The sequence below is a fragment of the Pyrus communis genome, chromosome 17, assembly GCF_963583255.1.
Source record: "Pyrus communis chromosome 17, drPyrComm1.1, whole genome shotgun sequence".
Taxonomy (NCBI): Eukaryota; Viridiplantae; Streptophyta; class Magnoliopsida; order Rosales; family Rosaceae; genus Pyrus; species Pyrus communis.
Genome location: NC_084819.1, coordinates 10,147,808 through 10,164,535, shown reverse-complemented (window position 1 = coordinate 10,164,535; position 16,728 = coordinate 10,147,808). Strand labels below are relative to the sequence as shown.

The following is a 16,728-nucleotide window of genomic DNA, read 5'->3' as shown; positions in this document are numbered from 1 at the left end:
ACTCAAGATAGAAGTCAAGGGTTGTAACAGGGCTTGGGGTATGTGGATAACAAAGAAGGGATATGGAAAACAAAGGTTTTTAAAGAAATAGTGAGCAAAGCATTTGAATCAACTTAGAATTCACTTTTGAATGAAAACTCAACTTTTGAACAAAAAGGGAGAGTTTAGACAATTTACACCCAGAATTGGTGTTTTGGAACCTTTCTTCAATCACTTATTCTTTCATTTTTTTCTTTTCTTTTTTTTTTTTTCTTTTTTTTTTTTTTTTCTTTTCTTTTGAATCTCAAAACATCAACACTTAAACATTCTCTCCCCCACACTTATTTTCTTTCATAATGTAACTCAAAAGGAATTCAATTAAGTCATGCTCACTATCTTTTAAGAACAAGGGTGGGGATTGTCCTAAACTAGGCTAGGTGAGGAAAATGTGGGTAAACAAAGAATAAAGGCTAAACAAGGCTCAACGGGGTTAAAACTTACAACATATACGAAGTATGGGAAGTAAGGCTATTTGGCTATGGTGGTGGTCACTACACAACTTCTTCTTGAATATGTGTTATGCAAATCAATAACATGCTTTGAATGAAATGGGCATGAGTTCTAGCATTTGGAACTATATGATGAAACGCCTTCTAAGTAGTAACCAAGCAAAGAATAATGAGATCATGCAACGACTTTAGAAAACAAGAAATCACAGATTAAACTCTCCAAAGAACGTTATAGGCTCAAGTCTCTCAGGGTTGTAGCGTTTATTTGAGTTCCTTCCTTCAAGCATGTTACAAAAACGAATTTTTTTTCTTTTATGATTGCATGTGAAGTCATACATTATAACCATAACCAAGCATATACCAAGAGTAAATCATACTTTTCTCTATGTTTATAACTCTTTCTAACCGTCATGCAATTATAAACCAAATCCTTATCATTGTGTTGGAAGGTACCCTAAGACACAAACACACAAAAACGACTCAAAACACTCTTTTTAGGGTTTTTAAAACAAGTTTTTCAAATTTTTATGTGATTTTCGGAGTTATAAAACAAAACACACTAAAACACTCTAAAACAACTTAAAAACACCTTAAAACAGCAAGGAACAACATTTGAAGTTATGGGTGATAAAATCCCACGAATTTGCATTAAATAAACTTAGTTACCCCCCCACACTTAAATCAAACATTGTCCTCAATGTTTTAAGCATATGGTTCACACAAAACATAAGTAAACACACAAAAAACATTTAAACATACTAAACATGGCAGAATGTAATTAACAAAGAGAAGAGTTTAGGGACGCAAATCTGGTTATGGAGTGTAAATTCCCTCTTCTCCTTGGTGATTGCATTGAGGCTTTGATCTTTGTGATTCCACAGGCTTACTCTTGAACTGGTTTCCGCCCATCGTTGATTTTCCTTTGTGCTACTTCTTGAACTGGGCAGCATGATGGTTCATTTGGTCTCCCCCGAAGGTCTGAGCTTATCCCTTTTATCTGTTTCTTTGTTCAATCTTTCCAATTCGTATTGAAAAGGGTTGGAGGATAACTCAGCCTATGTTTGTCTCCACATGCTTCAATGTATCATTTTCACTTGCCTTACTCGCTCCCCTTTGCAGAAGTGGTCCCTTCTTCGGAAGTGTATCAACCGTTGAAGATGACTACTCGAGAGCAACGCTAGGTAAGCAATCAGGAATAGGTTCCAGGCAGTTGGCTCCAGATCGGAAGATTGACTCCAAGTGCCGGCTGATTGCTTCTTTTACTTTGCCATGCGAGTAAGAACAAGGACAAAGAAAAAGACAGGGAAAGAGCATGATATGAGATACTTTTGCTTTTGACCTTGATGATATGAGATACCTTTGCTTTTGAAGAAGCGGTGCATGAATCAGCACATGTATTTCCTCCTGGGTCATCTTTACTCCAGGCATCTAGTATCATCTTTGGGGAAGAAGAAAAAATTTAGTATTTCGAAAGGCTTTGCTGGGAGTGCGCCCTCAGAGGTGAGGGAGAGTTGGGCATTTTCTTCAGGTTTGTCCTGCCATAAAAGACGAAGGTCGACATATATAGAGATAATATCAAGTGGTGGTACTTTTTACCCTTGTCGACAAACGTTTTGATCCCGCAATTCCGGCTTTTTGAAATAGTGGCGCCTCTTCGATCTCTAAATACGCCTCTTCGATTTCTGAGCAGGCGCCCCTTCGATTTCTGAACGACGCCCCTTCGCTTTATGAACGACACGTGGTAGTGCAGATGCGGCTCCTTTTGACAAAGCTGCACACGTCTTCTGAAAAGCAGAGAAAGCGTCGCCGAACTTTGCGCTTGTCGGCTAAAGATATGTAGTTGCGGTGATGGCCTCCACGTGTTGTCTGAAAAGAAGAAATCTTTTGACAAAGTTGAACGCGTCTTCTGAAAAGCCGAGAAAGCGTCGCCAAAATTACGCCGGAAATTCCGGCTTTTTGAATCGGTGGACGCGTCGCCTTGGCTTTTTTATTGAGCTATCAATCACCACAACAAACACTCTCTGAAGATTTCCCATTCTTGAAGATCGACTCTGGCCCTTTGAAATTTAACTCCATCCCTTTTCTTTGAACACTTTTGAAAAATGGCAAACTCATCGAACCTTAGCTTGGAATTGAGCCTTAGCAGTGATACGGGCGCGCCGCGTCAAGGTAACGTATGGCGCCCTTCTTTCTTATCTTCTAACGGTCTTCTTACAGGTGAAGACTCCGTGATGCAGGACGCCACAACAGCTACAATAGTAGCTAGGAACCTCCTCACTCCAAAAGATAGTAGGCTGCTGTCAGGACGGTCCGATGAGTTGGCCGTTCAAGAGTCCCTCGCACTTAGTGTTCAGTGTGCGAGTTCTGTGTCCAACATGGGCCAACGCCTGCTTGCCCGCTCCCGTCAGGTGGAATCATTGATGGCAGAGGTGGAGAGTCTTAAGCAAGAGATCCAGCAGCTTAAGTACGAGAATAGAAGTTTGCATGTGCTTGCAAATAACTATTCGTCGGGCATGAAGAGAAAGCTTGATGAGCTGCAAGAATCTGAGGGTCGAATTCACAGTGACCGTCAAAGGCTTGATGCTTGTCTCCAGAGGCACCTTTTTCCTGGGTCATCCAGCGCTTGGCCAAGTATTGAGGCCTGGAATGCTCTAGCTCCGATGGCTTCCGCTCCGATGCCTCCCGCTTCTGCGCCTTCCGCTCCTATGCCTTCCGCTTCTATTCCTTCTGCTTCGACGCCTCGTAGCGGGGCTTCACGTAAACATCCTCTGTGAAGGCTCCATCTTTCTCCATGTTTAGTATCTTTTTTTTTTTTTTTTTTTTTTTTTTTACATAAATAAAATCAAACGGCATGGAATTTATCTTTGAATGGGCGGTGATACTTGAAATGATCCGGTAATAGTTTAAATTCCAGATTGGGTGCCTGAATCATTAACCACATGTTAGTATAAAAGAAAATTGAAATTCGGGGAGGCGGCTTACCTGTGTGCTCCAAAATGAACTCCAGAATAAACACCCCTTCGAAAGTTATGACTTGTCCCGTGTCATAAAATCCAACTTCCTTGGGAATTGTGGTTTCAAATATGTCCTCTTTGATGCCTTCTACATCTTCTCCAGCCACTACCTTCTCTTGAATCATTCTTCTTGGTGTACAAAGTCCTTTGAAGAATTCAACACCATCTAAAACTTGCTGTGTTGCACCAAGAATTTGAATAGCATTTTGCACCTTTGGGAAGGCTTCCACGATGTCCTTTTTACTCTCTTCTTGGTTAGGAATCAAAAACCTGCTAGGAAAAGGGACATTGGGTGGAATAACATCAGAATAACATGGAATTGGGACGTCCTTACTGGTGGTGGGTGGTTTAGAGGGCTTAGGGGGCTGCGGCAAGGGTTGTTCTACCCTTGCCGTGTGCATGTCTTCTTCCTCCTCCTCAATTAGCAGCTCTTCATCCACTTCTAGGCTATGTTTGGACATTTTTAGGTCAGCTCCAACCTCCATAGCACTTCCCAAAGTGATAGCATTATGGATTTCAAAATCTTCCTTCGAGTTTTCAATAGTTGAGTTGGAGAGTTCACTTTGCTCTTGAATTTGTTTCATGAACTCCATAATCTGCCCAAATTGCTCGTCCAATTTACCCAACTTCTTGTCTTGATTTTGTTCGTCCTGCGTCAAAGAGGTTAGTAATTGAAAATTTTTATCATTATCCATGGACATACTTGAACTTGATTGGAATTGTTGTGGGGGAGGTTGTGGTGGCTGCATAGGTGTTGTATTGAACTCCTCATATGGTTGCCAATATGCTTCTTGTTGAGCCTCCTTGGCTTGATTTTGTGACCCCTGCGCCAAAGAATTTATTTCATTAAGAATTTGATTATAATCTATTGGCGAACTTGAATTTAATTGAGCATATTGCATATGAAGTTGTGGTGGCTGCATAGGTCTTGAATAGAACTCCTCATATGGTTGCCAATATGCTTCACGTTGAACTTGTTGATCTTCCCACCATATAGAGTTTGAATGATCCCTCCAATCTCTTTGTGGACATTGATTGGCTTGAAATCCTTGCCTATATGAAGCACCAAATGTAGGGACACTCTGCATTGTGGTCCTTTCGGCATACGGCGACAATTTAGAAGTAAGATTTGCCAATTGAGCTTGAATGCTAGCAAAATCCATATCTTACTTCTCTAGTACCTAAAATCAAAGAAAGAGAACTAAATCAAATATCAAAAGTAACAACAAACAAAGAAAACAACACTAAGTTAGAAACTAAAACGAAAACAACTAAACCAAAAAAAAGAAAACCAAGGGATTAGCAAAGTTGCTAATCCCCGGCAACGGTGCCAAAATTTGATGCGAGTTTTATACGCGCACAAATTAAACCCTCTTTTTGTCAAATTGTAGTATAGGTGCAAGTAGGGATCGTTCTGGACCAGGGATTAGGAGGGATTGTTAATCTCTTGGAAACTGACTTAAAAACGTAAAAACAATATAAAACACTAAACTAGACTCAAAGAATTCAAAAATACTTGAAAACATAAACTAAACAGATTCTAACAAGTTCAAAAGACTCAAAACTCTTAAAAACACAAACTAAATTGATTTCTAACTAATTTGACATTAAAGTAAAGGGGGATTTAGGTTTTGACAAAATTAAACTAAATGAACAAATTGCAATTAAAACAGAATGTAAATATGAATGTGAATAAAATATGGATGATGGAATAGCCAAGGGGTTCTTCTCCACAGATGTTACACTTGCATACAAGATTGATTCTCAGTTGGTCTTTCGATAAATTATGAAACTCAATGCTCCAAGTTAATTAGGTCCGCTTAAATTAACTTTCAGATTTCCCTAGATTCGTTGGATTGAATGGAATACGCATTACAACCAAATTATTCTTAATCAAAGTCCCTAACTATGGAATACGCATGATAGAGACATTCAACAAAGATCATTAAGTTCAACGGAAATCATAAACATCGACGAGGCATTCGTTACTATGGAATACGCATGAAACTTATGCCAAGAATTCGTTTAACGCGATTGTTTATAAGCAACCTCCACTACTTGTGAATATAAGTTCATTACGATTAGGTGAAATTCACTTATATTCTAGCGTCATATTTATGCATGAAAATTAAGCGCGCATTCTTAATAAACATTCATAAATAAGTTATCAATCAAACGGTTAAACAAATTGAATCCACAACTTATTAAATTCCAACCAAAAGTAATCAATTCATATTGCAAATATAAACATAGTTTCGAATCACCCCCTAGCTAAAGGGGGTTTAGTTCCTCATAACTTTGAAATCAAAGAAACATCTAAACATTCCAACAACTCACACTTGAATTGTATGAACGTTTAGGCACTCTTCTCTTCCATTCCTCATACATACAAAACAAAGAGAATTAAATTTAAACTTTGAAATCAAAGAAACACCTAAACATTCCAACAACTCACACTTGAATTGTATGAACGTTTAGGCCCTCTTATCTTCCTCGTTGTTGTAGCACAAGGTCTAAGGTGAGGTTTGGGGGATTATGGAAATGGATGAGGAGTGGTGTTTGGATTATAAGGGAATGGATGGGAAGCTCACGGCTAGGGAAGGGAGAATGTGTTTGTAATGTGTTGTGTATGAAATGAGATGTTTTGAATGAATGAATGCAAGGGTATTTATAGGAGTAGTGGAGGGAACATATGGCTATGTCATTTGTAGGTGAAGTAGGTGGATGTTGTAGGTGATTATGAGTGATAAGTGATAAGTGTATGATATGTTAAGTGATAAGTGAATGATTATGATAAGTGATAAATGAATGTATGATATGATAAGTGGTGAATGATATGTGGTGAATGATAAGTGGTAGTGTTTAAGTATTTAAAATAGGGAACAAAGCCCTTCCTTGCCATGCAAGGAAGGGAGACACAAGGAAACACACGACAATGTCCTAAGGTTGCTAGGAATGTTGTTTTTGTGTTCTAAAATGCGTAGGAGTTTTCAATGATGCTCAAACATGAGGTCTTTTTAGGATTTAACTTTCCTACTTCAAGTCTTCAATTTCGTCCATCCTTTTGGCTCCAAGCATATGATATCCATTCCAATCTCTAATTTGCTCCAAAAGGCTCCAAAAGGCATCCTTTTGCATACTTTGCCCTTAGAACCTGAAAACACACAAAAGAAGCATAAAGAACTAAAATAACTAAAGAAACATAACGTAAATGTACGAGAACAAGCCATTTAAGTCGCATAAATATGCTCCTATCAACTAGGGAGGATAGAATCACCACTAACAAACGCACCTAAGCACATAAAATGGCCAATTAGTAAAACCCATTAAGACGATTAAATTTGGGAAAACGGAGCGCGAATTTAGAATCAGGGCGTCGAATTATCCTAAGTAAGGTCCCGGGAAAATTTCGTAAAAGTCAATGCAAAGTCAACGTAAGGAATATCCCCTCATAGAATATTCCCCAAAGAATATGCCCTAACGGAATATTCCCCAAAGAATATTCCAACCGGATCCGGCATTGACCCGGTTCGCCGGAAACCCACCAGGAACTGGGTTTTGGCTGAATTTTTGGGTATTATTCAAAGCTCCATAGCTTCTTCAATACTCAATGAAATTGAGTGATTCAAAAATGAAAATCACACCTTGGAACGAGATGAACAAATTAGTACCCTTCTCGATGGCTAACTCATCGTGATTTGACCAAAAAATGGTCTGAAAACCACGGAGGTCATCGGAAACTGGGTAAACTTTAAAAGGTTATAACTTCCTAATTTCTTAGCCAAATCGGACCCATAATATGTCAAAACGAAGCTTAAGATGAGAGAAATAAGATTATACCTATTTAGAAGCCAAAAGGTGGTCCGAGATGGCCAAAAAATGCCTGCAACCTCACGAGTCTCGTCGAAAAACTGGGGAAGAAAACCCTTGCCCTTTTTGGGTTTGTGGGGTTCACATAAAGGGTGAGGGATGGTGGTGTGCAGCTGCTGGTGTTGTTGTTGTGCTTGTATGCTTTCCTGGAGAGGGGAGGTTAGAAAGGGATGAGAGAAATGAGAAAAGAGAGAGTTTTAGAGAGAGTGAAGGGAGGGAAAGAGAGTGACGGGGAGAGAAGGAAAAAGGAAAGAGGGCCGACAGACAAGGGAACATGTAGGCCCCTAGTGGCTCACAAGACAAGGTCCACTAAAGACAAAAATAAAAGATATCTCCCAAACGTGAAATTACAAAATTACCCTCGAAGTTCCATGTTTCATAAAATCTAGGATGGGTCGTTACATAATCACTCTAATTTAGCCTATATCATGTAAACTGCCTAAGTGATCGATCATCTAATGATTCCACGAGTTGTGTGACTTAGAACTTTCTTCTAATGCTCTAACGAGGACTACTGAATCGTGTAGGATAAGCTTTTGACAATGTTGTAGAATTACAAAGTCAATGATTTATCCACAGGACAACCAAGGTTCTAAAAGACGCTAAGCACTTGTCGAGTAGCGAGCTGGGGTCTAGGGCCTAGGCGGCTAAGCAGGGTCTAGACGGGGGCCCAGGTAGACTAGGCGGATTTAAGTAAATTTATTGTATGTTGTACAAATAAGTGCCTATTTATACTTTAAAAACATACATAATTATATTGAGATACCTAAATTGCAAAATAAAATGACGTATAAATTATAAAATATTAGAACATATTGAAAACATGGGGAATAAGCGTATAATGAGTGTTCTTCGAAGTATTCAACAAGTCTCTTACATTTTATTGAAAAATTAAAATGCAAAATAAAAGTGATTTATTTTCTGTCTAAGTTTATTGAAAACATGGGGAATAAGCGTATAATGAGTGTTCATCCAAGTATTCAACAAGTCTCTTACATTTTATTGAAAACTTAAAATGCAAAATGAAGGTTATCTATTTTCTGTCTAAGTGAGAGTCGAGACCTAGGCGGGCTAGGCATATGCCTTAGCCGATTTTGGCGCACTTTCTTAATTTTTGAACGCATAGGAACTAATCGGGGAGTTGGGCAGCCGCCTTGCATCTAGGCAGGGCCTAAGCGGCACTAGGCGGGAATTTTTAGAACAATGAGGACAACTATGATGCCTTAGGTTTAATGATAAATTTGTATTACAATGAACAATGTCTTATTGACATTAGTGTATCTTGTATCCACACATAATGACTTATTATATGCTTGCATTGAGTGAACTTAATCTTCATTAAGCACCTATGGGTCATTTTTAGGCTATTTCCAATGCACTAGAAAAATTAAAAAGTCACATGTAAGTTTTAACTTCAAATTTGACAATTTCTTTCTACTGCAGTTAAAAAGTTAGAGTCATACGACTCTAGAGCGAAGTGCAAAATCATTATTTGTTTAGGCACTTCACTCAAATATTTATATATGACCATGCATTTGACTTTTATTTGATGTGCATTAGAGGCAAGGTTCTAAAAGACGCTATGCGTTAGTCAAGCGGCGAGCTGAGGTTTAGCACCTAGGTGGACTAAGCAGATTTAAGTAAATTTATTATATTTCATGTAAATAAGTGTAAGTTTATACTTAAAATATATATAATTACATCATAAATTACAAAATAGAATGTCATATATATATTATGAAGTATTGAAATATAATGAAAACATGGGGAACAAACATATAATGTGTGTTCGTTTAAGTATTCAACAATTCTCTTACAATTTATTAAAAGAAAAATAATGTAAAATGAAAGTTATTTATTTTCTGTCTAAGTGAGTCGCAACCTAGGCGGGTCTAGGTAGGCTGGGCAGACACCTCAACAAGTCTAGACGCCCTTTTTAATTTTTCAAACGCCTAAGCATTAATCGGGACAGTGGCTAACCGCCTAGCGCCTAGGCTCCTAGGCGGTGCTAAGCGGAAATTTTTAGAACACTGTTAGAGTGTTTATACAATATTTAGAGTGAACTTTAACTTTAAATTTAATTATATAACCTTTAATTATTAGATTGAAGATAACCAAAAAAATTCAAAACCAATTAGTACTTGACATATTGTAATATTCTCATCCACTTCTTGGGTTAATATATTTAACTTTAAATTTAATTATATAACCTTTAATTATTAGATTAAAGATAACCAAAAAAATTCAAAACCAATTAGTACTTGACATATTGTAATATTCTCATCCACTTCTTTGGTTAATATATCAAAACAAAATTCAAAATTAATTAGTACTATGACATGGACATGGTAATACAGGAAGAAATTTGAAATGTTTGTATCCCTTATCTTATTTTCGTTCATTTCGTCTTACTTTTATAAAAAAAAAATTTAATGTATCTAGAATATAAAGTGGTATATTATATGTCATCATTATTTATATGTAATTTTTTTTTTTTCAAGTATTGGTTTACTTATAAAATAACATATGATTACATGCGGCTTACTAGCCTCATTACGAACAAACTAAAAATCTCTCCACCTTTTGCATCAGTGTTGTGAACACACGCCACTCGCTTTCTCACTCTCCCTCTCTATCTCCTCACAAAGTCACCGCCACGACAACTAACACCAACGAACAACACCACAAACAAATAAATAGAAACGCCGAGAAATACCAAAAATAAATAAAAAAGGAGAAACGTTTCTTTTCTAAAAAAACTGCGATGAGCGATCAGCATCCACGGCTGAACCACCTCCGCAGCACCTCCCAGCTCCTCCGACAAGCCACGACGTCGTTCGCTGGCAACCTCTTCACCTTCGTCTTCCTCTCCCTCCTCATCTTCTCCTTCCGCACGGTCGTCGAAAATGGGACCCACCTTCTCACCTCCTTCGTCGACCGCGACCCTTCTCTCAAATCCCTCCTCTCCCGCCTCGACCTCGCCGGCGCCGGCAATACCAACCACCGCTCTCCCAGATCTCCAGCCGAGACCCCTTCTCCAATCACTCTCCGCCGGCGACACCGCCCATTTCTTCACCTCACCCGCGTCGGAACCTTAGACGACGATTTCTTCTCCGGCGATGACGACGACGCTCGCTCCCTCTTCGGCCCCAATCGGATCGCCCCAATCCTCATTTTCTCCTCCTCCTCTCACTCCACCTCCAAATTAGGGTTTAATGGAACTTACGGGACTAGGGTTTCTGAAATCGTGCGCTCCAGCCTCACGTTCAAGGCCGAGAAATTCACCATTTCTGATGACAGAGCTAGAGGCAGAGATGGCGACGGAGAAAGCAATGAAGGGGAGGAGAAAGGCGGCGATGAAGAAATGGACGATCGGGCCGTCGATTTGCAATTCTTGATCAACGGATTGGAGCTGGGTCGCCGGGACGTGGCGACGTTGTTCTTCCTTGTGAGTTTCTTATCTGCAGCTTACGGTTGGGTAATTCTAGGGTTTCTTGTAACGTATTCATGGGTTCTTGGCATTGTTTTTACAACAGTTGTGAATGATCTGATCGGGCGGTTTACTTCGTTTTTTGGTCTGGTTTGGGATGGGTCCAGATTGGGCATCAAGAGGCTCTCTGGGTTCATTCTCATGAGGTGGGCGGTGAGAGATGCTCTCACTCAGCTTCTGGGATTGTGGTATTTCGGTGAAATTGAGGACCAGTACTCTTTTTTCAAGCTGTTTATTAGGTTAAAGTTGATGCCTTTTTCGGTTATGCCTCCCTGGATTCGAGGTTATGAGAAGGAGCTTACTGGGTTTTTGTTTGTGTGGTACTTGTTGGATACATTTGTGGCATTCATATTTGCTGTCGATGCTTGGGTTGCTATAGTGGATTCGAGGAAGAGTGGGAGAGAAATTGTCAAGGAAGGCTGTTATTTAATGTTGTCAATGTTGAGCCAAGCTATCCAAATCAAGTGTTTGGAATCTGTACTTTGTGGGGGATCTGTAAGATGGGTTTTAACTCGAATTTGTGGAAGATCGTTTGCCAAGCTCTTTCAGTCGACTGTTGAAGTTTATTTTATGGTATCCTGGCTCATATTTTACTTTGCAGCTAGGGCGAGGTGTCGAGATGCTAGTTCTCAGGGGGAGAGGATTGGAGCACTAGATTGAGGGCCTTAGGTGATACTTGGCAGTAATTGGCTGGCAGTTTCTCTTGCAGGCTTCAATAGCAACACTACATTACTGGTAATCTTTCAGTGCTCTGTGTTCCTGCTTTGGATTCGCTGATATTCCGCACTGCCATTGTTTGGTGTAGTTTGCTAGACAGATGTTGAATGTACTTTACCTTGAGCCAGTATACCACTTGTGTATTACCTTGCACAAGAATCCTTCATGTGTAAATGACGTTGCTATCATTGTTTTAATTCTCCGCAGTTTATGTTACTTTTTATGATGATAATGAAAGAAATCAGAGTTGTCATTGTGATAGTGACTTAGATTGTTGTAGTATTGATCTTTATGTCATTTTAATTATGGAAGAATTTCTTTTTAAGTATTCCATTTTTTCATGTTTGTTATACACATTGCACAGAATTTCTGATGCGCCTTAATTTACTGTTATGGATCACCATATATGGATGTATTAGTGTTTGTCGAGAAAACTAGAGGACCCTTGGGAGTGTATATATATTTGCATATTCTTCAGGTCTGCTGTGCAGGTGGACGAGTCTAGGGTTATTTTGCTACAACAATCATATGAAATGCGTACAAGTATCAAAGACCGTTTTCAGAGGTGGACTCCGAATACTGTGTACTTTTAATTTGGTCTTTGCTGATTGAATAGGTTTTTTGTTGGACATGCCAATCGTTGATTTAATGTATTTTTACTTTAAGAAGTATTTAAATAGTGAAATTGTTTATAACCAGCGTGGATTCATTTTTGGTCTTCTTTAAGGATGAAGAATTTATGTTGGAATAAAAGTGACTGGCACCGATTGGAGATTACCATGTATATGTAGATACTTGAGTTCCCCTGCTTTTCTGTGGACCTTCGTAGGGTTGGTGGATGCTCTGGAAAATGATTTAAGCTTTGGGTGTAGAATCATTCATAATATTGCCATATATATATATATATATATATGCATATACAACTAATCCATTGGACTTGATTATTCTAGCAAACAAATGCAAATGCTTCCAATGCTCGTCTATTGACTTTGAATAAATCAAGACATCATCAATATAAACAATCGAAAAATGATTGTATTGATTAAAAATTTCATTCATGATATTTTGAAATTCACTTGGGGCATTCTTTAGGCCGAAAGACATTACATTCCATTCATAGTGTCCGAAAGGAGTTACAAAAGGTGTTTTGTATTTATCAGATTCATGAACTTGAATTTGCCAAAAACCTGATTTCATATCAAATTTGGAAAAAATAACTGCTTGAGAAAGTCTCTTTATCAAATCTCTTTTGTTGGGGATTGGATACCGAATCCATTCCAAAACTTCATTCAATGGTTTATAGTTAATGACTAATCGAGGAGTACCTCTTTCTAATCCTGTGTTCTTTTGAACATAAAATGCAGGGCATGACCATGGTGACTTACTTTTACGGATAATTCTTTTATATACACACACACACACATATGTATTCATTATTTACAAGGACTGTTTACATAGGATTAGGACCCCTGACTTTGGTGTTGGATCCTTTAGATCACTGTCAAACTTATTTCTCCTATCTTGAATGTGTTCGTTTGCTATTCCTCTTGCATGTTCAAGCTGCATCAGTCAAGGCTATGCGAATTTGGCATGCGGTTAAGGTGCTAAAAAATGCAATGAATTGAGCTAAACAGTTGAGAGGTCTGGTGCTCTAAATGTAGATGAACATAGTTTACAATCATATATTTTGAAGTTTCTTCTCTTCTTTTATGTGGTGGGAGTACAATTTGAGGTCTCTAATAGCCTGTTTTATGTAGAAACAGACTTCGATGTTGAAGAAGGCAAGTCTATATCGTCTCCTTGCTAGAATTGAAGCCGCCGCTTGGCTGAAACCCAGTTTTTAAACCAATTTCGCGGCAGTGATGACCGATGAACACTCACTCCATTAGTGATGTTCAAGTCGTCGTTCCACTCAGACAAAATCAAGAAAGAATTTTTTGTTAGTCGATAACAAGTCCCGTCTCTTCAAACAAACATAGAATCTGGTCATTGCGGTGCTTTGAAATTTCTTCCAGCTTCCACTGTTGAATTTGATAGAGTTTATGTTTGAATAAGTGATGAGCTTTGTAGGTTTAACTTGTCCTTGGCTTCTCTGTTCATTTCCTAATTGGCAGCATTCCTCTCTGTAATTTCATGTCCATATGACCTTGGCTTGAATTCTGCAGATCCCACACTGCTGACAAACAATGACTTCAATATTTTGTATATCAGGAAGCTCATTAAGTTGTCATATTTTCAGGAATTAATACGACAAACATGTCACTTAGTACTAGTGGTATTATTCTTTATTTGTAAGTGAAAGGTCTTAGGTTCGATTCTCGCAAAAGCAAATTTGAATCACCTTATTTCTAGTTCATTGTAAGGCTAAGTTCATATCTCCCTTTTAGTGAGATAATATCGTTTGTTCCAAAAAAAAAAGAAAAAATTCCAATAGACATAAAAAAATTAAATAAAAATCTCAAATATTTAGACAGCAACTACAATGTGGGAGATGAGAAATCATGTGGTTTAAATTAAGAGGAATAACTCGTGAAACAATGAAGGGCATAAAGAGAAATGGTAGTGCAAAAATCATTTTATTTTCCTTTTATTTTCAGTGAAATACTTGCAACTATTTCAACTGTTTCAACGCTCTTGACTTCCTTTTCTTCAATATTAAAGATTGCGAGATGATTATTTTAGAGTGCTGATAATGATTTTTCTGTAACAATGTCGTACCAATAGAAGTGGGAGTTTCGCTCATAAAAGTTGAGCAGTGGTCTAGTACTGTACTTCAGTTTTGGTGCTGATGTACATAGTTTGGAATCTGGACCACTCCAGTTATGTTTCATACACAACAAATTCCAAGCCTATTGAAACAGCAGAGGAAGCAGAACAGAACTTACTAATTTTTGAACTGAATCACAATTAGGTAACCTACAAATTAGAATAATATTAATCTCTTACAACTCTACATATTGTACAACAACAATAAGGCCATATATTTCTCCTGATTTATTATCATTGGAGCAGAGACCTCATGAGTCAACTAAATACCTCAGTGTTCTTTGTTAGTGCACTCAATTGAATTCTCAGAGACACAGATGAATCCTTTGATGATCATCCGGCGAGCTAGCGCAGCGAACGATGTCAAGGAAAAGGCTCTCATCACACGGGATGTAGAGCTTCGAATCAGCATTGTAATCGTATTCTTCTTGAGCTTGATCGAGCAATGCCTTGAGGAGAGGGTGGTTAAGCAAGGTGATTTTGATCACAAACCTCTTGTGATTTTCACCTACGTAGATTACTAAGTGACCCTTTGGGACATCTTTTGGGATGGAGTTTTCTTCTTGCATGGAAGGCCAGAGAGGCCATTGGCAGCAATTTTCACAGCACGTGGAAGAAGGTATGCTCCCTCCACTCCCTATCTTCCTCCACTTGTTTCCACACACCCTTACAAACTTTCCCTTCATCATTCTTCTTTTTTTCTTTAGCTAAGTATACCCAGAGAGAGAGAGAGATGAAATAGGTGAGGTGGTAGTGGTTAGTACAAAGATGAAAGGTATATATAGAGGTGGGAGAGGAAGCACTATTTTGGAGCAATAAATGGTTGAAATGATATGTTAGCTATGAGGGAAGCTGAGATGTGATAATTGTGATCATCATGGGGCAACTTCTAAGTGATGGTGTTCTTTCCTTTTAGATTTGCATATTTGCTATCACCGGTTAGATCTGTTATTAACATTTTAAAAGATTGTTCTGCAATATTTCTTATTGCTTGTAGAAAAGAACAAAAGTATACAAAATGACTATTTTGAAATGCTAATACCATATCATGATAATATGTCAACATTTATTAAGTTATCTAACCATATTATAGATTATTGATAACCAACAAGTTCTATTGACTTGTTATCAACATGTTATGTAACGGTATATAAATGCTTTGCAGTACCGTGCTGTACCCTAAACTTTACTGTAATGCATCTTGATAGGAAATTCTACGAACATGCATCTCATCTCAAAGATTATAATATATAAAACGTGGCACATTTGGCGGCAGGCTTTTCCCCCCTTCTGTTTTTTCACAAGAAATCACGGTGCTTGACGAGTGATTTTTGAAGTTCTCGAAGTTAAGACCCCACGGGTTGGGAGAGGAAAAGATAACATATGAGATTAGGATCGGACTGGCAAAGTGTGCGATCCCACTTGCTTGTTCTCCAATTATTTTTGCTCAATTTAATATATATAAATCTGCCGAAAAAAAGAAAGAAAAATCTGCACCAAGATGTTTCATATGCAAAGTTCTAAAAATCGCTAGACGCTAGTCAGACGGTGGGTAAGGACCTAGCGTCTAGGCTGATTTATGTAAATTTATTATATATCTTGTAAATAAGTGCCTATTTACACCTAAAAAAAACTATACTTGTATGGATAATAAAAGAATGATAAAATGAAAAAATAGAAGTAGAAGAATATACAAATTATATACATCCAAAAAATTCAATATTTAAAAAACAGTAAGCATATAATCATAATGAGGATGATTTGGATGATAGACTAAATTCTTCTTGTTCATGATCCTTGCATTGGATTGGACATAAACTAAATTATTTAACCTTGTTGTATCTAGTTTATTTCTTTTCTTTGTATGTATCTCCTCAAAAGTGCTCCAATTCGTTTCTCTATTGGATGAACTTGTAGTAAATCCATCATTTGTAAATTAGGTACACCATTTCCATAAGTATACAATCAAGAAACCAAAAACAAAAAAAAAAGCACACAATTAATAAAAAATAAAAAAAATATTAAAAAAAAGGGTCTAGGACCGCCTAGCTCCAAACCGATTTTTCGAAATGATTTGCCTAAAATCGGGGCGGGCCTTCACCGCTTAGCGCCTAGGTGGCTGCCTAGGCCGATTTTCAGAACATTGTTCATATGTAATTCTTCATAAACAATGGATTAAATTGTGAGAATTTTCTATGGTGTTTCACTATACTGAAATTTCTTATATTTTGGAGTTTAAATTGTTAAAATTTTGATCAAGGATACAATAATTAATATTCAATGGTTAAAGATCTGGACTATAAGATACTCTAAAACTCCAGCGAATTTTGGTAAATTGTGGTCATTTGTGTATTTTAGTGAAGGAAGGATTCTTTTAGCTGTA

The 16,728-nt window shown here is 37.8% G+C and overlaps 2 protein-coding genes across 2 annotated transcripts; one reads left to right on the top strand and one right to left on the bottom strand.

Moving 5' to 3' along the window:
* Positions 1–9,954: 9,954 nt before the first annotated feature.
* Positions 9,955–11,840, top strand: LOC137722566 (uncharacterized). The gene has a single exon (XM_068461598.1). The coding sequence runs from the start codon at positions 10,137–10,139 to the stop codon at positions 11,520–11,522; it is 1,386 nt and encodes a 461-aa protein (XP_068317699.1). The 5' UTR covers positions 9,955–10,136; the 3' UTR covers positions 11,523–11,840.
* Positions 11,841–14,650: 2,810 nt separating this feature from the next.
* On the bottom strand, positions 14,651–15,034 carry LOC137721980 (indole-3-acetic acid-induced protein ARG7-like). Its single transcript, XM_068460994.1, has one exon. It carries the CDS (start codon positions 15,032–15,034, stop codon positions 14,651–14,653), a length of 384 nt encoding a protein of 127 aa, XP_068317095.1.
* Positions 15,035–16,728: the final 1,694 nt, after the last annotated feature.

Coding starts and splice junctions, on each gene's coding strand:
- LOC137722566 (XM_068461598.1), top strand. CDS start 10,137: ATGAGCGATCAGCATCCACGGCTGAACCACCTCCGCAGCACCTCCCAG.
- LOC137721980 (XM_068460994.1), bottom strand. CDS start 15,034: ATGATGAAGGGAAAGTTTGTAAGGGTGTGTGGAAACAAGTGGAGGAAG.